The 24,295-nt window shown below is 45.8% G+C and overlaps 1 protein-coding gene across 1 annotated transcript in view; it reads right to left on the bottom strand.

Annotated features, from left to right (window-relative positions):
• Positions 1-24,295, bottom strand: part of fer1l6 (fer-1 like family member 6) — an 82,356-nt gene that overhangs the window by 19,094 nt on the left and 38,967 nt on the right. Inside the window, 14 exon segments of the mRNA XM_065018448.1 lie at positions 4,603-4,691; positions 4,802-4,944; positions 8,062-8,216; positions 8,922-9,092; positions 9,626-9,753; positions 9,968-10,105; positions 10,538-10,669; positions 11,429-11,514; positions 17,043-17,087; positions 21,076-21,121; positions 21,328-21,450; positions 21,529-21,665; positions 22,412-22,592; positions 23,943-24,257. Coding sequence (XP_064874520.1) covers positions 4,603-4,691; positions 4,802-4,944; positions 8,062-8,216; positions 8,922-9,092; positions 9,626-9,753; positions 9,968-10,105; positions 10,538-10,669; positions 11,429-11,514; positions 17,043-17,087; positions 21,076-21,121; positions 21,328-21,450; positions 21,529-21,665; positions 22,412-22,592; positions 23,943-24,257 — 1,889 coding nt within the window.

The raw sequence follows: 24,295 nt of genomic DNA, 5'->3' as shown, positions 1-24,295 counted from the left end.
TATTGATCTGGCCTGGTGTATATTGGTCTTGTATTGAACTGGCCTGGTGTATATTGGTCTTGTATTGAACTGGCCTGGGGTATATTGGTCTTGTATTGAACTGGCCTGGGGTATATTGGTATTGTATTGAACTGGCCTGGGGTATATTGGTCTTGTATTGAACTGGCCTGGTTTGGGGTAGATTGGTCTTGTATTGAACTGGCCTGGTGTATATTGGTCTTGTATTGAACTGGCCTGGTGTATATTGGTATTGTATTGAACTGGCCTGGTGTATATTGGTCTTGTATTGAACTGGCCTGGTGTATATTGGTCTTGTATTGAACTGGCCTGGTGTATATTGGTCTTGTATTGAACTGGCCTGGTGTATATTGGTCTTGTATTGAACTGGCCTGGTGTATGGTCTTGTATTGAACTGGCCTGGTGTATATTGGTCTTGTATTGAACTGGCCTGGTGTATATTGGTCTTGTATTGAACTGGCCTGGTGTATATTGGTCTTCTATTGAAATGACCTGGTGTATATTGGTCTTGTATTGAACTGACCTGGTGTATATTGGTATTGTATTGAACTGGCCTGGTGTATATTGGTCTTGTATTGAACTGGCCTGGTGTATATTGGTCTTGTATTGAACTGGCCTGGTGTTTATTGGTCTTGTATTGAACTGGTTTGAGGTATATTGGTCTTGTATCGAACTGGCCTGGTGTATATTGGTCTTGTATTGAACTGGCCTGGTGTATATTGGATTTGTATTGGTGTATATTGGTCTTGTATTGAACTGGTCTGGTGTATATTGGTCTTGCATTGAACTGGCCTGGTGTATATTGGCCTTGTATTGAACTGGCCTGGTGTATTTTGTCTTGTATTGAACTGGCCTGGTTTGAGGTAGATTGGTCTTGTATTGAACTGGCCTGGTTTGAGGTAGATTGGTCTTGTATTGAACTGGCCTGGTGTATATTGGTCTTGTATTGAACTGGCCTGGTGTATATTGGTCTTGTATTGAACTGGCCTGGTGTTTATTGGTCTTGTATTGAACTGGTTTGGTATATTGGTCTTGTATCGAACTGGCCTGGTGTATATTGGTCTTGTATTGAACTGGCCTGGTGTATATTGGATTTGTATCGAACTGGCCTGGTGTATATTGGTCTTGTATTGAACTGGTCTGGTGTATATTGGTCTTGCATTGAACTGGCCTGGTGTATATTGGTCTTGTATTGAACTGGCCTGGTGTATATTGGTCTTGCATTGAACTGGCCTGGTGTATTTTGTCTTGTATTGAACTGGCCTGGTTTGAGGTAGATTGGTCTTGTATTGAACTGGCCTGGTTTGAGGTAGATTGGTCTTGTATTGAACTGGCCTGGTTTGAGGTAGATTGGTCTTGTATTGAACTGGTCTGGGATATATTGGTCTTGTATTGAACTGGCCTGGTTTGAGGTATATTGGTCTTGTATTGAACTAGCCTGATTTGGGATATATTGGTCTTGTATTGAACTGGCCTGGGGTATATTGGTCTTGTATTGAACTGGCCTGGTGTATATTGGTCTTGTATTGAACTGGCCTGGTGTATATTGGTCTTGTATTGAACTGGCCTGGTGTATATTGGTATTGTATTGAACTGGCCTGGTGTATACTGGTCTTGTATTGAAATGACCTGGTGTATATTGGTATTGTATTGAACTGGCCTGGTGTATATTGGTCTTGTATTGAACTGGTCTGGTGTATATTGGTCTTGTATTGAACTGGCCTGGTGTATATTGGTCTTGCATTGAACTGGCCTGGTGTATATTGTCTTGTATTGAACTGGTCTGGTGTATATTGGTCTTGTATTGAACTGGCCTGGTTTGAGGTATATGGTCTTGTATTGAACTGGCCTGGTTTGGGATATATTGGTCTTGTATTGAACTGGCCTGGTGTATATTGGTCTTGTATTGAACTGGCCTGGGGTATGTTGGTCTTGCATTGAACTGGCCTGGTGTATATTGGTCTTGGATTGAACTGGCCTGGTGTATATTGGTCTTGTATTGAACTGGCCTGGTGTATATTGGTCTTGTATTGAACTGGCCTGGTGTATATTGGTCTTGTATTGAACTGGCCTGGTTTGGGGTAGATTGGTCTTGTATTGAACTGGCCTGGTGTATATTGGTCTTGTATTGAACTGGTCTGGTGTATATTGGTATTGTATTGAACTGGCCTGGTGTATATTGGTCTTGTATTGAACTGGCCTGGTGTATATTGGTCTTGTATTGAACTGGCCTGGTGTATATTGGTCTTGTATTGAACTGGCCTGGTGTATATTGGTCTTGTATTGAACTGGCCTGGTGTATATTGGTCTTGTATTGAACTGGCCTGGTGCATATTGGTATTGTATTGAACTGGCCTGGTGTATATTGGTCTTGTATTGAAATGACCTGGTGTATATTGGTATTGTATTGAACTGACCTGGTGTATATTGGTCTTGTATTGAACTAGCCTGGTGTATACTGGTCTTGTATTGAACTGGCCTGGTGTATATTGGTCTTGTATTGATCTGGCCTGGTGTATATTGGTCTTGTATTGAACTGGCCTGGTGTATATTGGTCTTGTATTGAACTGGCCTGGGGTATATTGGTCTTGTATTGAACTGGCCTGGGGTATATTGGTATTGTATTGAACTGGCCTGGTGTATATTGGTCTTGTATTGAACTGGCCTGGTTTGGGGTAGATGGTCTTGTATTGAACTGGCCTGGTGTATTGGTCTTGTATTGAACTGGCCTGGTGTATATTGGTATTGTATTGAACTGGCCTGGTGTATATTGGTCTTGTATTGAACTGGCCTGGTGTATATTGGTCTTGTATTGAACTGGCCTGGTGTATATTGGTCTTGTATTGAACTGGCCTGGTGTATATTGGTCTTGTATTGAACTGGCCTGGTGTATATTGGTCTTGTATTGAACTGGCCTGGTGTATATTGGTCTTGTATTGAACTGGCCTGGTGTATATTGGTCTTGTATTGAACTGGCCTGGTGTATATTGGTCTTCTATTGAAATGACCTGGTGTATATTGGTATTGTATTGAACTGACCTGGTGTATATTGGTATTGTATTGAACTGGCCTGGTGTATATTGGTCTTGTATTGAACTGGCCTGGTGTATATTGGTCTTGTATTGAACTGGCCTGGTGTTTATTGGTCTTGTATTGAACTGGTTTGAGGTATATTGGTCTTGTATCGAACTGGCCTGGTGTATATTGGTCTTGTATTGAACTGGCCTGGTGTATATTGGATTTGTATCGAACTGGCCTGGTGTATATTGGTCTTGTATTGAACTGGTCTGGTGTATATTGGTCTTGCATTGAACTGGCCTGGTGTATATTGGTCTTGTATTGAACTGGCCTGGTGTATTTTGTCTTGTATTGAACTGGCCTGGTTTGAGGTAGATTGGTCTTGTATTGAACTGGCCTGGTTTGAGGTAGATTGGTCTTGTATTGAACTGGCCTGGTGTATATTGGTCTTGTATTGAACTGGCCTGGTGTATATTGGTCTTGTATTGAACTGGCCTGGTGTTTATTGGTCTTGTATTGAACTGGTTTGAGGTATATTGGTCTTGTATCGAACTGGCCTGGTGTATATTGGTCTTGTATTGAACTGGCCTGGTGTATATTGGATTTGTATCGAACTGGCCTGGTGTATATTGGTCTTGTATTGAACTGGTCTGGTGTATATTGGTCTTGCATTGAACTGGCCTGGTGTATATTGGTCTTGTATTGAACTGGCCTGGTGTATATTGGTCTTGCATTGAACTGGCCTGGTGTATTTTGTCTTGTATTGAACTGGCCTGGTTTGAGGTAGATTGGTCTTGTATTGAACTGGCCTGGTTTGAGGTAGATTGGTCTTGTATTGAACTGGCCTGGTTTGAGGTAGATTGGTCTTGTATTGAACTGGTCTGGGATATATTGGTCTTGTATTGAATTGGCCTGGTTTGAGGTATATTGGTCTTGTATTGAACTAGCCTGATTTGGGATATATTGGTCTTGTATTGAACTGGCCTGGGGTATATTGGTCTTGTATTGAACTGGCCTGGTGTATATTGGTCTTGTATTGAACTAGCCTGATTTGGGATATATTGGTCTTGTATTGAACTGGCCTGGGGTATATTGGTCTTGTATTGAACTGGCCTGGTGTATATTGGTCTTGTATTGAACTGGCCTGGTGTATATTGGTCTTGTATTGAACTGGCCTGGTGTTTATTGGTCTTGTATTGAACTGGTTTGAGGTATATTGGTCTTGTATCGAACTGGCCTGGTGTATATTGGTCTTTTATTGAACTGGCCTGGGGTATATTGGTCTTGTATTGAACTAGCCTGATTTGGGATATATTGGTCTTGTATTGAACTGGCCTGGGGTATATTGGTCTTGTATTGAACTGGCCTGGGGTATATTGGTCTTGTATTGAACTGGCCTGGTGTATATTGGTCTTGTATTGAACTGGCCTGGTGTATATTTGTCTTGTATTGAACTGGCCTGGTGTATATTGGTCTTGTATTGAACTGGCCTGGTGTATATTGGTCTTGTATTGGGGCCTATCTGGCGTATAGCTGACCTAGTGATACAGAGTGACGAAGCCTTACCCTTTAGGTTTACGAGGGGAGATGTCCACAGAGGGTCGTGGGTGGGGCATATCCATGGGGAACATGTCCACCCACATCTGGAGCTGGCCCTGAACCACACGGACACACACACACACACACTTGTGAAGTTGAACAAATTGCATAATATATATATTTTTAAAGTCAAGTGGTTATTTTGATAGAAGAGATGTATTATTACCTGGTCCATGCCAGGCCTGGCCTTGTTGTACAGAGTCCGTGTCTCGATGTGCTCTGGGACAAGTCTACACCCCACCCCTGGAATCTCAGTCCATCTGTGAAGGATCTTCAGAGCCAGATGTTCGTAGGATTCCACCGTCTGCTCTGTACACAGCAGCAAATCATAATCAGTACCTTATTGGATGGAATTACACAAGTCTTGTCACTGTCTTGTCACTGTGACTCGATACAGTCTTTCCCTGTCACTGTGACTAGATGCAGTCGTTGCCTGTCACTGTGACTCGATACAGTCTTTCCCTGTCACTGTGACTAGATGCAGTCGTTGCCTGTCACTGTGACTCGATACAGTCTTTCCCTGTCACTGTGACTCGATGCTGTCGTTGCCTGTCACTGTGACTAGATGCAGTCGTTGCCTGTCACTGTGACTCGATGCTGTCGTTGCCTGTCACTGTGACTCGATGCAGTCTTTGCCTGTCACTGTGACTAGATGCAGTCGTTGCCTGTCACTGTGACTCGATACAGTCTTTCCTGTCACTGTGACTCGATACAGTCTTTGCCTGTCACTGTGACTAGATACAGTCTTTGCCTGTCACTGTGATGTGATGCAGTCTTTGCCTGTCACTGTGACTCGATGCTGTCGTTGCCTGTCACTGTGATGTGATACAGTCTTTGCCTGTCACTGTGACTCGATGCGGTCGTTGCCTGTCACTGTGACTCGATGCTGTCGTTGCCTGTCACTGTGACGTGATGCTGTCGTTGCCTGTCACTGTGACGTGATGCTGTCGTTGCCTGTCACTGTGATGTGATGCAGTCTTTGCCTGTCACTGTGATGTGATGCAGTCTTTGCCTGTCACTGTGACTCGATGCTGTCGTTGCCTGTCACTGTGACTCGATGCTGTCGTTGCCTGTCACTGTGATGTGATGCAGTCTTTGCCTGTCACTGTGACTCGATGCTGGTCGTTGCCTGTCACTGTGACTGTGATGCTGTCGTTGCCTGTCACTGTGATGTGATGCAGTCTTTGCCTGTCACTGTGACTCGATGCTGTCGTTGCCTGTCACTGTGATGTGACTCGCCTGTCACTGTGACTCGATGCTGTCGTTGCCTGTCACTGTGACTCGATGCTGTCGTTGCCTGTCACTGTGACTAGATACAGTCGTTGCCTGTCACTGTGACTCGATGCTGTCGTTGCCTGTCACTGTGACTCGATGCTGTCGTTGCCTCTCACTGTGACTCGATGCTGTCATTGCCTGTCATTGTGACTCGATGCTGTCGTTGCCTGTCACTGTGACTCGATACAGTCTTTGCCTGTCACTGTGACTCGATGCTGTCTTTGCCTGTCACTGTGATGTGATGCAGTCTTTGCCTGTCACTGTGATGTGATGCAGTCTTTGCCTGTCACTGTGACTCGATGCTGTCGTTGCCTGTCACTGTGACTCGATGCTGTCGTTGCCTGTCACTGTGACTCGATGCTGTCGTTGCCTGTCACTGTGACTGATACAGTCTTTGCCTGTCACTGTGACTCGATGCTGTCGTTGCCTGTCACTGTGACTCGATGCTGTCGTTGCCTGTCACTGTGACTCGATGCTGTCGTTGCCTGTCACTGTGACTGATGCTGTCGTTGCCTGTCACTGTGACTCGATGCTGTCGTTGCCTGTCACTGTGACTCGATGCTGTCGTTGCCTGTCACTGTGACTGATACAGTCTTTGCCTGTCACTGTGACTCGATGCTGTCGTTGCCTGTCACTGTGACTCGATACAGTCTTTGCCTGTCACTGTGACTCGATGCTGTCGTTGCCTGTCACTGTGACTAGATACAGTCTTTGCCTGTCACTGTGACTCGATGCTGTCGTTGCCTGTCACTGTGATTTGCCTGTCACTGTGAGTCTTTGCCTGTCACTGTGACTCGATGCTGTCGTTGCCTGTCACTGTGATGTGATACAGTCTTTGCCTGTCACTGTGACTCGATGCTGTCGTTGCCTGTCACTGTGACTCGATGCTGTCGTTGCCTGTCACTGTGATCGATGCTGTCGTTGCCTGTCACTGTGACTCGTGCAGTCTTTGCCTGTCACTGTGACGATGCTGTCGTTGCCTGTCACTGTGAATAGATAGTCCTGTCACTGTGACTGTGATGCCTGTCACTGTGACTCGATGCAGTCTTTGCTGTCACTGTGACTCGATGCTGTCGTTGCCTGTCACTGTGACTCGATGCTGTCGTTGCCTGTCACTGTGATGTGATGCAGTCTTTGCCTGTCACTGTGACTCGATGCTGTCGTTGCCTGTCACTGTGATGTGATACAGTCGTTGCCTGTCACTGTGATGTGATGCTGTCGTTGCCTGTCACTGTGACTCGATGCTGTCGTTGCCTGTCACTGTGACTGATACAGTCGTGCCTGTCACTGTGACTGTCACTGATACAGTCTTGCCTGTCACTGTGACTCGATGCTGTCACTGTTGCCTGTCACTGTGACTCGATGCTGTCGTTGCCTGTCACTGTGACTCGAGATACACTGTGACTCGATGCTGTCATTGCCTGTCATTGTGACTCGATGCTGTCGTTGCCTGTCACTGTGACTCGATACAGTCTTTGCCTGTCACTGTGACTAGATACAGTCTTTGCCTGTCACTGTGATGTGATACAGTCTTTGCCTGTCACTGTGACTCGATGCTGTCGTTGCCTGTCACTGTGACTCAATGCTGTCGTTGCCTGTCACTGTGACTAGATAGTCTTTGCCTGTCACTGTGACTAGATACAGTCTTTGCCTGTCACTGTGACTCGATGCTGTCGTTGCCTGTCACTGTGACTAGATGCGGTCGTTGCCTGTCACTGTGACTAGATGCTGTCGTTGCCTGTCACTGTGACTCGATGCTGTCGTTGCCTGTCACTGTGACTAGATACAGTCGTTGCCTGTCACTGTGACTCGATGCTGTCGTTGCCTGTCACTGTGACTAGATACAGTCGTTGCCTGTCACTGTGACTCGATGCTGTCGTTGCCTGTCACTGTGACGTGATGCTGTCGTTGCCTGTCACTGTGACTAGATACAGTCGTTGCCTGTCACTGTGACTAGATGCAGTCGTTGCCTGTCACTGTGACTAGATGCGGTCGTTGCCTGTCACTGTGACTAGATGCGGTCGTTGCCTGTCACTGTGACTCGATGCTGTCGTTGCCTGTCACTGTGACTAGATGCAGTCGTTGCCTTCATTTTCAGGTCTTTATTTTAATTGGTTTATATATATATACTGTATAAACTAAGTTAAATACCTTCATCCATAAACAGTGTTTTCCCAGCGAAGACATTGCCCCCGATGGTGATTTTTCCGGGTCTGAAGTAGGGTCCATCTAGCCTGTTCTCCTTACAGAGCGTAGTCAACAGCTCAGATGGCTTGGTGGAGTCTCTCCAGGCGTTATAACCGTCACTAAGACATAAGGAGAACATGTTATAACAGCATCATTACATGGTTATAAACATGACATAATGAACGTCTTAGTGGTTATAAACATGACATAACGAACGTCAGTCTGACAGCTTGGTGGAGTCTCTCCAGGAGTTATAACCGTCACTAAGACAGAAGGATAACATGTTATAACAGCATCATTACATGGTTATAAACATGACATAACGAACGTCAGTCTGACAGCTTGGTGGAGTCTCTCCAGGAGTTATAACCGTCACTAAGACAGAAGGAGAACATGTTATAACAGCATCATTACATGGTTATAAACATGACATAATGAACGTCTTAGTGGTTATAAACATGACATAATGAACGTCTTAGTGGTTATGAACATGACATAATGAACGTCTTAGTGGTTATGAACATGACATAATGAACTTCTTAGTGGTTATGAACATGACATAATGAACGTCTTAGTGGTTATGAACATGACATAATGAACGTCTTAGTGGTTATGAACATGACATAACGAACGTCTTAGTGGTTATGAACATGACATAATGAACGTCTTAGTGGTTATGAACATGACATAACGAACGTCTTAGTGGTTATGAACATGACATAACGAACGTCTTAGTGGTTATGAACATGACATAAGAGTAAGGCAGAAAGAAGAGACCCAAACCCAGGGTGGTGAAGAAGAAGAAGAAGGTGGTGTTTCCTCACATGCTGTACTCAGTGGGTAGGCCGCAGGTGGCCCGGTGTCGGCTGTAGAAGCGGTTCTCCAGATCTATGCACGTCTCCCCGATCAGATCGTCAGTCCCGATGGTGTCGTGGTCATAGATCAGAGTAGTCAGCAGGGAGTCTTTAGGAAACGTAGCCTGGATCTCAAAGGACCTGTTGGGAACAGGACAAAAGGATTTGAAGTTACGTTTTTCATCTCTGCCAACATACCAAGTACATTATGCTTTTGTTCAGCTGACTAAACTACAAAATCGCCGGTTAAAAAAAAAATAGTATATAATCCTTCCTGGGTGAGAATAAAATCCAATGGATACGATGTTAAAACAAGGAGCTCCTTTCTGCACTCCTTTCCACCAACATACTGGATTCTGTTTGCTTGTTCATCGGACTAAAATATAACCAGGGAAACAGCTTCTGTTAAAGGATGGTATAAAATGTATTATAAACTGGGTGGTTCAAGGCCTGAATGCTGATTGGCTGACAGCCGCGGTATATTAGACCGTATTCCACCGGTATGACAAAACATTTATTTTTCAACGTTAACTAAACCATTTTATAATAGCAATAAGGCACCTATGGGGGTTTTGTGGTATATGGCCAATATACCACGGCTAAGGGCTGTCCTTAGCCGTGGAATATTGGGCATACACCACACCTCCTCGGGCATTATTGCTTAATTCTCCCACCTGCCAAAGACTGGGTTGAGTTGCTTGGGGATGTAGTTGTCTCTGTCTTTTATCTCAGTTTTCCCCAGCCTCAGAACAATGTAGGGGTCAGACTTCCCGTCAGTATCGGCTGGGTGGAGGTTGGATGCCTGAAGAGACGGACAGACAGGGTTGTGTTCATTTGGAACCAAATGGAAGAAAATAACATTTTTGTTTGTTTGTTTGTTTGTTGTCTTCCATTGCAAAACGTTTTGCTACAGTGTGCCCCGGGGAACATGACGACCCAGGTCGATGACGACACATGACGTGACACATCTCTTAAAAGGTCACAGTCAACCCAAAGGGTCAACTACCACTACTCACCGATACGATGTAAACCCTAATGAGAACCTTGACGGAGGTGTTGGGCGGGATCCCTCGGGTGATCTTAAACTGGCCTGAGTTTGGACCCTCCTCCCACTCATCATCCTCCTCAGTTAGCTTGTACAAGCAGAAACGACCCTAGATGTACACAGGAGTTTGGATCGTCACTGACCCAAACGAACGCATCCTTTTTTATAGTGGTTACATAGCATAAATATTGGAATGGCTGTAGCCTGGTCCCAGATGTGTTTGTGTTTGTCTTGCCAAGGCCTAGGAGTTGAACAGATCTGGGACCAGGCTACAACCGCAGGAGGATGTTTATTGGCATGCAGAATCCAGTGATCTCCAGTTAGATAGACCAGCTAGCAAACTCAAAAAAAATGTGCTTTTTGGTCTTAATTTAAGGTTAGGATTAGACATTAGGGTTAGCAGTGTGGTTACGTTTAGGTTTGAAATCTGATTTTATGACTTTGTGGCCGTGCCAGCTGAGTGACCGTTTTACAGCGTTGCCTCCAGAACAAGATTCGTGACAAAAAAAAAAAAAAAAAAAATCACAGAAGCACTCATCACCTTGAACTTCCCAACGAACCTCTCCTCATTAGAACGCCCCACCTCGTCATTGGCTTTCCCTCTGAACAGCTCGAAGGTGTTGACCCAGTCATCAAACGGACCAAACTCAGACTCCAACTCCTTGTCATAGAGCTTACAGGGGGATTTACATATAGTTCATACTCAGCAGTATGGTACAGGACAAATACACACTGCTATACAATGTGATCTCATCAGAACGTGACAATATTAAACGTTTAATAACCTTACAATACACAGAAACCAACCTGTACACGTTCATACACAGTAAAGCTTCAAATACAGATTACTGCACCTGTAATATTAATTTAGCCCAAACAACTACCTCTTTCCCAACTGTTTTAATTTATTTATTTATTTTGCTCCTTTGCACCCCAATTTTTATTTCTACTTTGCACATTCTTCCATTGCAATACTACATTCCAGTGTTTTACTTGCTATATTGTATTTACTTTGCCACCATGGCCTTTTTGCCTTTACCTCCTTCTCACCTAATTTGCTCACATTGTATATAGACTTGTTTTTTTTTTTTTTTTTTTACTGTATTATTGACTGTATGTTTGTTTTACTCCATGTGTAACTCTGTGTCGTTGTTTACTCCATGTGTAACTCTGTGTTTGTATGTATCGAACTGCTATGCTTTATCTTGGCCAGGTCGCAATTGTAAATGAGAGCTTGTTCTCAACTTGCCTACCTGGTTAAATAAAGGGTTATATATATATATAAATACCTGGTTAAATAAAGGTGAAATAAAATAAAATAAATAAATAAAAAATAACTCATGTGTACTGATATGATTGGTTGAAAAGGGTCATTTAATGACACCTCCATTTTTTTTTACTTGTGACAGAACCAGAGAGCAGCAGATTTTACCTGTAGAGTTGCCAGTTTGGACACACCTTCCTGAGAGACATTCAATATTGGTTTCTTTTTCTTGTCTCCATCCTGCTGTCCAGTGACTGGGGCAAAAGGAAATACATTCACACACACATACATACATATTTATACAGTTGAAATCAGAAGTTTACATACACTTAGGTTGGAGTCATTAAAACGCGTTTTTCAACCACTCCACAAATGTCTTGTTAAGAAACTATAGTGTTGCCAAGTCGGTTAGGACATCTACTTTGTGCATGACACAAGTCATTTTTCCAAAAATTGTTTACAGACAGATTATTTCACTTATAATTCACTGCATCACAATTCCAGTGGATCAGAAGTTTACATACACTAAGTTGACTGTGCCTTTAAATAGCTTGGAAAATTCCAGAAAATGATGTCATGACTTTAGAAGCTTCTGACATGACATCATGTGAGTCAATTGGAGGTGTACCTGGGGATGTATTTCAAGGCCTACCATCAAAGGCAGTGCCTCTTTGCTTGACATCATGGGAAAATCAAACGAAATCAAGACCGCCAAGACCGCAGAAAAAAAATTGCAGACCTCCACAAGTCTGGTTCATCCTTGGGAGCAATTTCCAAATGCCTGAAGGTACCACGTTCATCTGTACAAGCAATAGTACGCAAGTATAAACACCATGGGGGCACGCAGCCGTCATACCGCTCAGGAAGGAGACGCGTTCTGTCTCCTAGAGATGAAAATGCTTTGGTGCGAAAAGTGCAATTCAATCCCTGAACAACATCACCTTGTGAAGATGCTGGAGGAAACGGGTACAAAATAATCTATATTGTGGTATCTCAGGAGGTCTAACCCTGTAATAGATAATAGAGGTGGGGTACGTGATGTGACGTTGGCTCCCTCTGCTGGGAGTCCATGAGCTGGACACCCCGACACGGGAAGCTCCGTGTCGGAGGAAACTAGGGGAAGTACCAACCAGCCGTGGAGGAAACTAGGGGAAAGTACCAACCAGCCGTGGAGGTAACTAGGGTAAAGTACCAACCAGCCGTGGAGGTAACTAGGGGAAAGTACCAACCAGCCGTGGAGGTAACTAGGGGAAAGTACCAACCAGCTGTGGAGGTAACTAGGGGAAAGTACCAACCAGCCGTGGAGGTAACTAGGGTAAAGTACCAACCAGCCGTGGAGGTAACTAGGGAAAGTACCAACCAGCCGTGGAGGTAACTAGGGAAAGTACCAACCAGCCGTGGAGGTAACTAGGGGAAAGTACCAACCAGCCGTGGAGGTAACTAGGGGAAAGTACCAACCAGCCGTGGAGGTAACTAGGGTAAAGTACCAACCAGCCGTGGAGGTAACTAGGGGAAAGTACCAACCAGCCGTGGAGGTAACTAGGGTAAAGTACCAACCAGCCGTGGAGGTAACTAGGGTAAAGTACCAACCAGCTGTGGAGGTAACTAGGGTAAACTACCAACCAGCCTTGGAGGTAACTAGGGTAAAGTACCAACATTTACATTACATTTACAACCAGCTGTGGAGGTAACTAGGGGAAAGTACCAACCAGCTGTGGAGGTAACTAGGGTAAAGTACACAAAGAGGTACCCAACGGTGCCAGTGAGGATAACCACCCCAAGGGGGGAGTGCCAGATGCGCATGGGGGCTGTTCCTAACCTGCCCGTGTCCATTCTCCTCGGTCGAGACTGCCGTCTCTTCTAGGTACTGTGGAGGAGGGACCAGGGGAGGCGAGCACGGGAGGTAGGAAGGAGAGGAAAAAGGACGGTGGCCTGTGCAACCCAACCCCTGCCACAAGGTGTCCACTGGGAGGAGGGAGACAATCCCGATCCGACAAGCGAGCCACCGTGCGAGGAAGACCTCAGGCTCCCCTTTATGGAGGTGGAGGCCCTAGACAGACCTCCCAACATGGGAATCCTCACGGGTCAGTTTGAAGACCCCAATTTCCAGAACGCGAGGGGCCAGGTGTGGATGGTGTGCTGTTACCTGGGGTCAGCGAGTGGCGCTACCCCCACTTCGCCATCAAGCATCATTTATTATATCAGGTAGTAAAGCACAATGGGGAGACCAAAGACTTGTTACCCAGCCAGTATGTTAGGACTGTTGCAGCTTGCCCACACCTACCTGCTTGGGGCACACCTGGGGATGGAGAAAACCAGGAAGCGGATCGGGAACCGGTTCCACTGGCCCGGAGTCAAGCGCGCCGTGGAGGACTACTGCCACGTGGGCTGCTGGACCTAGCCAAGGCGGTCTGGGAAGAGCAGCCGACCACCCCCTTCGCAGTGTAGTAGAACATGTGGAGGAGATGAGGGAGAGGATGACACCGATTTGGCCAATGGTGAGAGAGCACATGGCCCAGGTGCAACGTGCCCAGGAGCGTGTCTACAACCTTGGGGCCCAAGGTTGGTGAGAAGGTCTTGGTGCTGAGCCAATGCTAGAGATTCCTGGCTACTGGCAACGGGTCCCACAGTGAGTGGGTAGCCATATATGCTGGTTCCAAACAGGACGGAGAAAACCTGCTTCGCAATGACTTCCGGGCCTGACATCAGTTGAGTTTGATGCCACGTCAATGGATAATGTGCCCCAAACAGGGGAGAAAACCCCTGGCTACCTGGCGTAACGGGTACTGGCGACATCGTTGAGTGGGACTTCATCCCGGGAGCTATAACTACCGAGTTCTTCCTTTCGGGCTCCAAACAGGATCCTGGGAGAAAACCCCTGGGATGACATAATTGTGCACAGTGACAGTTGGGAGTCCCATCTTTGACATGGTTGATGTGTGGGTAGGTCTGACACGCAAGCTGGGCTACGCCGAGGTGGAGTACCTGGGATAATGTGCCCCAAACAGGACGGGGAGAAAACCTGGGGTCTTTCCTGGCGTAACAGGATCCTACGACATCGTTGAGTGGGTACCCACGTCAATTATAATGTGCCCCAAACAGGACGGAGAAAACCCCTGGCTACGTGGTGTGATGGACGGGTCCTACGACATCCACAGTAAAAGGCCTATATAAACAATTATAATGTGCCCCAAAAGGAAGAAAACCCCCGCCATTCAAAAGCCAGACTGGCGTGCAACTGGTCCTACGACAAAGATCGTTGGAGAAATGGGTCTAATGAAACAGAAATAGAGCTGTTTATAATGATGCCCCAAGGACAGGAGGCGGAGAAAACACCATCCCAACTGTGAAGCGTGGGTGGCTAGCATCGTTGTGAGTGGGTGGCCATCGTCAATTATAATGTGCCAAACAGGTATTGGAGAAAACCCCTGGCTACGTGGCGTAACTGAAAAAGTCCTGTCGACATCGGAGGGTAGGCCACGTCAATTATAATGTGCCCCAAACAGGAAACGGAATGTGAAAACCCGTCCAGATTTACTATTATTCCGTGTCAACTTGCTGAAGAAATGGCATGCACTGAGAGGCGCTGTGCGTAACATGGACCAGCCACAGCAAAGCCTCTGTTTAAAGTTGTAATGGGGGTAGACCCCAGCCCGACCCAACGACAAGAAGAGCCCTGAGAGTTGGTCCAGCAGAATACGGCCATGTTCACAGAAGTGCCGGGGAACATCATGTACGTAAACGTCCGGATACCAGAAGCCCTGAGAGTTGGTCCAGCAGAATACGGCCATGTTCACAGAAGTGCCGGGGAACATCATGTACGTAAACGTCCGGATACCAGAAGCCCGGAGGGTGGCGGTCCAGCGGGAAGTGACGACAATGCTAGAGATGGGGGTACTACAGGAGTCCCACAGTGAGTGGTCTAGCCAATGCTAGAGATGGGGGTACTACAGGAGTCCCACAGTGAGTGGTCTAGCCAATGCTAGAGATGGGGGTACTACAGGAGTCCCACAGTGAGTGGTCTAGCCATATAGTGCTGGTTCCAAAACCGGACGGGAACCGTCTGCTTCTGCAATGACTTCCGGGGCCTGAACAACAGGTGACAGTAAGTTTGATGCCTACCCCCGGATGGATGAACTGATCGACCGTTTGGGGAGGGTCAGCACCTTGGACCTGACGAAGGGGTACTGGCAGGTACCGGTCCCGGGAGTTCGGGACTTCATCCCGGGGGGGGAGCTATACCACTACCGAGTTCTTCCTTTCGGGCTCCAAGGGGCACCAGCGACCGTTCAGCGACTCATGGACTGCATCCTGCGGCCGCACAGTGAGTACGCGACTGCTTATTTGGGATGACATAATTGTGCACAGTGACAGTTGGGAGTCCCATCTTTGTAGATTACAGGCAGTGGTTGATGTGCTAAGGGATGCAGGTCTGACCGCAAACCCCCACAAGTGCAAGCTGGGCTACGCCGAGGTGGAGTACCTGGGATATCAGATCGGGAGAGGAAATGGGAAACCCCAAGATAAAAAAAAAATGGCTGCCATTAGGGGATGGCCGGTCCTGGGGTCTTTCCTGGGGTTAGCAGGATACTACAGTCGATTTGTACCCTAACTTTGCCGCAATAGCTTCTCCCCTCACAGACTTAACGAAGGCATGACTACCCCAGACGGTGTGATGGACGGTTTACCACTATATCCACAGTAAAACGAGTCCTATATAAACATAACTTGAAAGGCCGCTCAGGAAGGAAGAAGCCACTACTTCAAAACCGCCATTCAAAAGCCAGACTACGGTTTGCAACTGTACAAAGGGACAAAGATCGTACTTTTTGGAGAAATGTCCTCTGGTCTAATGAAACAGAAATAGAGCTGTTAGCCATAATGATCATCGTTTACGTTTGGAGGAAAAGGGGGAGGCTTGCAATCTAGAACACCATCCCAACTGTGAAGCACGGGGGTGGCAGCATCATGTTGTGGCACGGGGGTGGCAGCATCATGTTGTGGGGATGCTTTGCTGCAGGAGGTATTGGAGTGGCCATCACAAAGCCCTGACCTAAATCCTATAGAAAATTTGTGGGCAGAACTGAAAAGCTAACTGCGAGCAAGGAGGCCTACAAACCCGACTCAGTTACACCAGCTCTGTCAGGGGGAATGGGCCAAAATTGTAAACTTCTGACCCACTGGGAATGTGATGAAAGAAATAAAACCTTTAATAAATAATTCTCTCTACTATTATTCTGACATTTCACATTCTTAAAAGAAAGTGGTGATCCTAACTGACAGGGAACTTTTACTGTGATTAAATGTCAGGGAATTGTGAAAAACTGAGTTTAAATGTATTTGTCTAAGGTGTATGTAAACTTCCGACTTCAACTGTATATATAAACAACAGTAAAGTAAACATCTAGATGTGCAGTTAGATGTAGGAAAATAACAGAATTATTAAGCACAAAGCAACCAAGGTGCAACTCATGTGCAAACAATTACAGTTGGCTATGATTGATAAATAGGTTGCTAGGTGTAACACCATCTACAGATACCGACCTTGTGACACCCATAGACCTCCCCCCCACCCCCCCACAACCATTGTATTTCACAGCCTTCCCCCAAAACCACTATTCTATTGGGGTGCAATGGACTATACTTGCCACCAAAAAATGATTGATAGAAGGAGGAAGTTAGGAACCTTTACGATGAATTACTATACTGTTATGTCTAGCCATATCCTTACCCAAGGAACCATGTCGATAAATTACTACTGTCTTGCTATGCATGTCCTTACCCAAGGAGTCTACTCCATCGGAGAGCAAGGTTTGGAATGGAAATACTGTAATACACAACAATGACAGCAAGGTTTGGAAAGGAAATACAGTAATACACAACAATGACAGCAAGGTTTGGAATGGAAATACAGTAATACACAACAATGACAGCAAGGTTTGGAATGGAAATACAGTAATACACAACAATGACAGCAAGGTTTGGAATGGAAATACAGTAATACACAACAATGACAGCAAGGTTTGGAATGGAAATACAGTAATACTGCAATGACAGCAAGGTTTGGAATGGAAATACTGTAATACACAACAATGACAGACCCCTACCAAGGTTTGGAATGGAAATCTATCAGTAATACACAACAATGACAGCAAGGTTTGGAATGGAAATACTTTAATACACAACAATGACAGCAAGGTTTGGAATGGAAATACTATCCTTTACCCTACACAACAATGACAGCAAGGTTTGGAATGGAAATATCCTTAATACCCAACAATGACAGTAAGGTTTGGAATGGAAATATCCTTTACTCCCTACACAACAATGACAGCAAGGTTTGGAATGGAAATATCCTTTAATACACAACAATGACAGCAAGGTTTGGAATGGAAATATCAGTAATACACAACAATGACAGCAAGGTTTGGAATGGAAATATCAGTAATACACAACAATGACAGCAAGGTTTGGAATGGAAATACAGTAATACACAACAATGTGGTGTGAGTCTATTATCTATCTGTCCAAACTGTTACTGTATTCATGAAGAAAACTGAAACTCAAATTATCTACACCAAAACAGTATACTGCTGTTAACAAAAATAAAAACATCTGGCACTCAAGTCATAGTCTGTTCTCTCTTTACCACGCAGCAAGTCTAACCAACAGGACCCTGTTACTGTCTATCTATCTACCCCCTTTACCCCTACCTACAGTATACTGCTGCTACTGTCTATTATCTATCATTTATCCTTTACTACCTACAGTATACTGCTGTTACTGTCTATTATCTATCCTTTACCCCTACCTACAGTATACTGCTGTTACTGTCTATTATCTATCCTTTACCCCTACCTACAGTATACTGCTGTTACTGTCTATTATCTATCCTTTACCCCTACCTACAGTATACTGCTGTTACTGTCTATTATCTATCCTTTACCCCTACCTACAGTATACTGCTGTTACTGTCTATTATCTATCCTTTACCCCTACAGTATACTGCTGTTACTGTCTATTATCTATCCTTTACCCCTACCTACAGTATACTGCTGTTACTGTCTATTATCTATCCTTTACCCCTACCTACAGTATACTGCTGTTACTGTCTATTATCTATCCTTTACCCCTACCTACAGTATACTGCTGTTACTGTCTATTATCTATCCTTTACCCCTACCTACAGTATACTGCTGTTACTGTCTATTATCTATCCTTTACTATCCTTTACCCCTACCTACAGTATACTGCTGTTACTGTCTATTATCTATCCTTTACCCCTACCTACAGTATACTGCTGCTACTGTCTATTATCTATCCTTTACCCCTACCTACAGTATACTGCTGTTACTGTCTATCTATCCTTTACCCCTACCTACAGTATACTGCTGTTACTGTCTATTATCTATCCTTTACCCCTACAGTATACTGCTGTTACTGTCTATTATCTATCCTTTACCCCTACCTACAGTATACTGCTGTTACTGTCTATTATCTATCCTTTACCCCTACCTACAGTATACTGCTGCTACTGTCTATTATCTATCCTTTACCCCTACCTACAGTATACTGCTGTTACTGTCTATTATCTATCCTTTACCCCTACCTACAGTATACTGTTGTTACTGTCTATTATCTATCCTTTACCCCTACCTACAGTATACTGCTGTTACTGTCTATTATCTATCCTTTACCCCTACCTACAGTATACTGCTGTTACTGTCTATCTATCCTTTACCCCCACCTACAGTATACTGCTGTTACTGTCTATTATCTATCCTTTACCCCTACAGTATACTGCTGTTACTGTCTATTATCTATCCTTTACCCCTACAGTATACTGCTGTTACTGTCTATTATCTATCCTTTACCCCTACCTACAGTATACTGCTGTTACTGTCTATTATCTATCATTTACCCCTACCTACAGTATACTGCTGTTACTGTCTATTATAAATCCTTTACCTCTACCTACAGTATACTGCGGTTACTGTCTATTATCTATCCTTTACCCCTACCTTTACCCCCCTATCCTTTACCCCTACCTTTGCCTGGTACCCCGTGTATATAGCCTGGTACCCCGTGTATATAGCCTGGTACCCCGTGTATATAGCCTGGTACCCCGTGTATATAGCCTGGTACCCCGTGTACATAGCCTGGTAACCCGTGTATATAGCCTGGTATCCCGTGTATATAGCCTGGTATCCCGTGTATATAGCCTGGTACCCCGTGTATATAGCCTGGTACCCCGTGTATATAGCCTGGTATCCCGTGTATATAGCCTGGTATCCCGTGTATATAGCCTGGTACCCCATGTATATAGCCTGGTACCCCGTGTATATAGCCTGGATCCCGTGTATATAGCCTGGTACCCCGTGTATATAGCCTGGTACCCCGTGTATATAGCCTGGTACCCCGTGTATATAGCCTGGTACCCGTGTATATAGCCTGGTACCCCGTGTATATAGCATGGTACCCCGTGTATATAGCCTGGTACCCCATGTATATAGCCTGGTACCCCGTGTATTTAGCCTGGTACCCCGTGTATTTAGCCTGGTACCCCGTGTATTTAGCCTGGTACCCCGTGTATATAGCCTGGTACCCCGTGAATATAGCCTGGTACCCCGTGTATATAGCCTGGTACCCCGTGTATATAGCCTGGTACCCGTGTATATAGCCTGGTACCCCGTGTATATAGCCTGGTATCCCGTGTATATAGCCTGGTACCCCATGTATATAGCCTGGTACCCCGTGTATATAGCCTGGTACCCCGTGTATATAGCCTGGTATATAGCCTGGTACCCCGTGTATATAGCCTGGTATCCCGTGTATATAGCCTGGTACCCCGTGTATATAGCCTGGTACCCCGTGTATATAGCCTGGTACCCGTGTATATAGCCTGGTACCCCGTGTATATAGCCTGGTACCCCGTGTATATAGCCTGGGATCCCGTGTATATAGCCTGGGATCCTGTGTATATAGCCTGGTACCCCATGTATATAGCCTGGTACCCCGTGTATATAGCCTGGGATCCCGTGTATATAGCCTGGGACCCTGTGTATATAGCCTGGTACCCGTGTATATAGCCTGGTACCCCATGTATATAGCCTGGTACCCCGTGTATATAGCCTGGTACCCCGTGTATATAGCCTGGTATATAGCCTGGTACCCCGTGTATATAGCCTGGTATCCCGTGTATATAGCCTGGTACCCCGTGTATATAGCCTGGTACCCCGTGTATATAGCCTGGTACCCGTGTATATAGCCTGGGATCCCGTGTATATAGCCTGGTACCCCGTGTATATAGCCTGGTACCCCGTGTATATAGCCTGGTACCCCGTGTATATAGCCTGGTACCCCATGTATATAGCCTGGTACCCCGTGTATATAGCCTGGGATCCCGTGTATATAGCCTGGGATCCTGTGTATATAGCCTGGTACCCCGTGTATATAGCCTGGTACCCCGTGTATATAGCCTGGGATCCCGTGTATATAGCCTGGTATCCCATGTATATAGCCTGGTACCCCGTGTATATAGCCTGGTACCCGTGTATATAGCCTGGTATCCCATGTCCCATGCCTGGTAGCCAAGTTATTGTTACTCATTGTAGATTTATTCCTTGTGTTATTATTTTTTGAATATTTCCAATGTCTCATTTTTGTGAAGGGCCCCGTAAGCATTTCACTGTTAGTCTACACCTGTTGTTTTATGAAGCACGTGACGATGAAAACTATTTTGATTTCATTTGAACAGTCAATCAGTCGTTTGAAAAAGTTTCCTGTCTGGAAAATGTGTTGAAGCTCTTACTCACCATTATCATAGATGTATGGAAAGGGATGTACCTCCTTCTGCTTGGCCTGGAGAGATAACAGAGGTCCTCAGTTTAGTTTAGGACCATAGAGGGTGTGCTCTCTGGTCCATCTCTATGGACCAACTGCAGTCCAACACGTGGACCAACTACAGTCCAACACGTGGACCAACTACAGTCCAACACATGGACCAACTACAGTCCAACATATGGACCGACTACAGTCCAACACGTGGACCAATAGTGTTTGGATACCTGCTGTCTCTTGTCTACCGAGGCGTAGTACTTGGACCACCAGTCGAGGACGTTATCCCCAGACTCATCTGCTACGGTACGCTTCCTTCTCTTAGTAGACTTCCGAGAGCTCTTCCTCCATTCCTGTTTTATACGGAGAATGCTTGTTAATGTGTGTGTGTGTGCGTGTGTATGTGTGTATGTGTGTCTTCTTCCTCTCACCTTTTCCTTCTTGTCTGGTTCGGGTGGAGGTGGTGGTGGGGGTGTAGGAGAGATCTCCTGGTAGATGTTGATTGAGACATCCTCAGATGACAAAGGGATTACATTGTCTACATTAGACTGGGGCATCATACCTAAATCTGAAAACACAAAGCACACCACGGGGTGGTCAAACAGCACCGCCTGAAAGTCCTGTTCAACAGTCGGTAAAACAGCACCACCTGAAAGTCCTGTTCAACAGTCGGTAAAACAGCACCGCCTGAAAGTCCTGTTCAACAGTCGGTAAAACAGCGTCACCTGAAAGTCCTGTTCAACAGTCGGTAAAACAGCACCACCTGAAAGTCCTGTTCAACAGTCGGTAAAACAGCGTCACCTGAAAGTCCTGTTCAACAGTCGGTAAAACAGCACCACCTGAAAGTCCTGTTCAACAGTCGGTAAAACAATGTCACCTGAAAGTCCTGTTCAACAGTCGGTAAAACAGCACCACCTGAAAGTCCTGTTCAACAGTCGGTAAAACAGCACCACCTGAAAGTCCTGTTCAACAGTCGGTAAAACAACGTCACCTGAAAGTCCTGTTCAACAGTCGGTAAAACAGCACCGCCTGAAAGTCCTGTTCAACAGTCGGTAAAACAGCACCACCTGAAAGTCCTGTTCAACAGTCGGTAAAACAGCACCGCCTGAAAGTCCTGTTCAACAGTCGCTATCCCAGCGGACAAAACTGGTTGAAAGGACGTTGTTACAACAAGAAACCATTTGTAGGATTTTCCAGCTGGAGAGAGGGGGGTAATAGGGTGGGTTCATGATGATATACAGTGGGGAGAACACTGCCGATTTTGCAGGTTTTCCTACTTACAAAGCATGTAGAGGTCTGTAATTTGACTTTTACCCTCTCTGCTGTCAGGTCCCCGTGGTGAGGTTGGCGCGGACAGCGCTGGAGGAGGGGTGTATTTGAAGGGCTTCAGGTTGTTGATGGTGTAGTTTCCCACCACGGTGGAGCGTCCGAATGCTCGCCAGTCCACCACACTGATGTTCAGGGGAGGGTGAAGGTTCTCATTCTCAGGCAGCTCCTGTGGGAAGGGACAGACAGGGAGGAGAACAAGATGGAACGTCAGGTCAACTCTGCATGTATCTCTGCCTGTATCCCAAATGGCACCCGGTTCCCTTTATAGTGCACTACTTTTGACCAGAGAACTAAAGGACATAAGGAATAAGGTGTCATGTGGGACGCAGATAACACCTGTGCACTATTCTACCTCGTTAACAGATTACACCTGTGCACTATTCTACCTCGTTAACAGATAACACCTGTGCACTATTCTACCTCGTTAACAGATTACACCTGTGCACTATTCTACCTCGTTAACAGATAACGAGGTAGAATAGTGCACAGGTGTTAACAGATTACACCTGTGCACTATTCTACCTCGTTAACAGATAACAGTTCGGTTTTGGTCGTGTTAGTTACCACCAGCATGGTGAAGTTTGGGTTTTGGTTGTGTTAGTTACCACCAGCATGGTGAAGTTTGGGTTGGTTTAGTTATCACCAGTTGAAGTTTGGGTTGGTCTTGTTACCACCAGCATGGTGAAGTTTGGGAAGTTTGGTTGGTCGTGTTAGTTACCACCAGCATGGTGAAGTTTGGGTTTTGGTTGTGTTAGTTACGCATGGTGAAGTTTGGGTTACCACCAGCTTGGTGAAGTTTGGGTTGGTTGTGTTAGTTACCACCAGCTTGGTGAAGTTTGGGTTGGTTGTGTTAGTTATCACCAGCGTGGTGAAGTTTAGGTTGGTTGTGTTAGTTATCACCAGCGTGGTGAAGTTTGGGTTGGTCTTGTTAGTTACCACCAGCATGGTGAGGTTTGGGTTGGTCGTCTTAGTTACCACCAGCGTGGTGAAGTTTGGGTTGGTCGTGTTAGTTACCACCAGCATGGTGAAGTTTGGGTTTTGGTTGTGTTAGTTACCACCAGCATGGTGAAGTTTGGGTTTTGGTCGTGTTAGTTACCACCAGCTTGGTGAAGTTTGGGTTGGTTGTGTTAGTTACCACCAGCTTGGTGAAGTTTGGGTTGGTTGTGTTAGTTACCACCAGCTTGGTGAAGTTTGGGTTGGTAGTGTTAGTTATCACCAGCGTGGTGAAGTTTGGGTTGGTCTTGTTAGTTACCACCAGCATGGTGAGGTTTGGGTTGGTCGTCTTAGTTACCACCAGCGTGGTGAAGTTTGGGTTGGTCTTGTTAGTTACCAGGTCGAAGGCGTCCACCAGCATGGTGAAGTTTGGGTTGGTCGTGTTAGTTACCACCAGCGTGGTGAAGTTTGGGTTGGTCTTGTTAGTTACCAGGTCGAAGGCGTCCACCAGCATGGTGAAGTTTGGGTTGGTCGTGTTAGTTACCACCAGCGTGGTGAAGTTTGGGTTGGTCTTGTTAGTTACCAGGTCGAAGGCGTCCACCAGCGTGGTGAAGTTTGGGTTGGTCGTGTTAGTTACCACCAGCGTGGTGAGGTTTTGGTTGGTCGTCTTAGTTACCACCAGCATGGTGAAGTTTGGGTTGGTCTTGTTAGTGTCCACCAGCGTGGTGAAGTTTGGGTTGGTCGTCTTAGTTACCACCAGCGTGGTGAGGTTTGGGTTGGTCGTGTTAGTGTCCACCAGCGTGGTGAGGTTTGGGTTGGTCTTGTTAGTTACCACCAGCGTGGTGAGGTTTGGGTTGGTCGTGTTAGTTACCACCAGCATGGTGAAGTTTGGGTTGGTCTTGTTAGTGTCCACCAGCCACCAGCATGGTGAAGTTT

Source organism: Oncorhynchus nerka, linkage group LG1 (genome assembly GCF_034236695.1).
Source record: "Oncorhynchus nerka isolate Pitt River linkage group LG1, Oner_Uvic_2.0, whole genome shotgun sequence".
Classification (NCBI taxonomy): Eukaryota; Metazoa; Chordata; class Actinopteri; order Salmoniformes; family Salmonidae; genus Oncorhynchus; species Oncorhynchus nerka.
The sequence above is the reverse complement of the archived record's forward strand: the minus strand, read 5'-3'. Positions and strand labels throughout refer to the sequence as shown.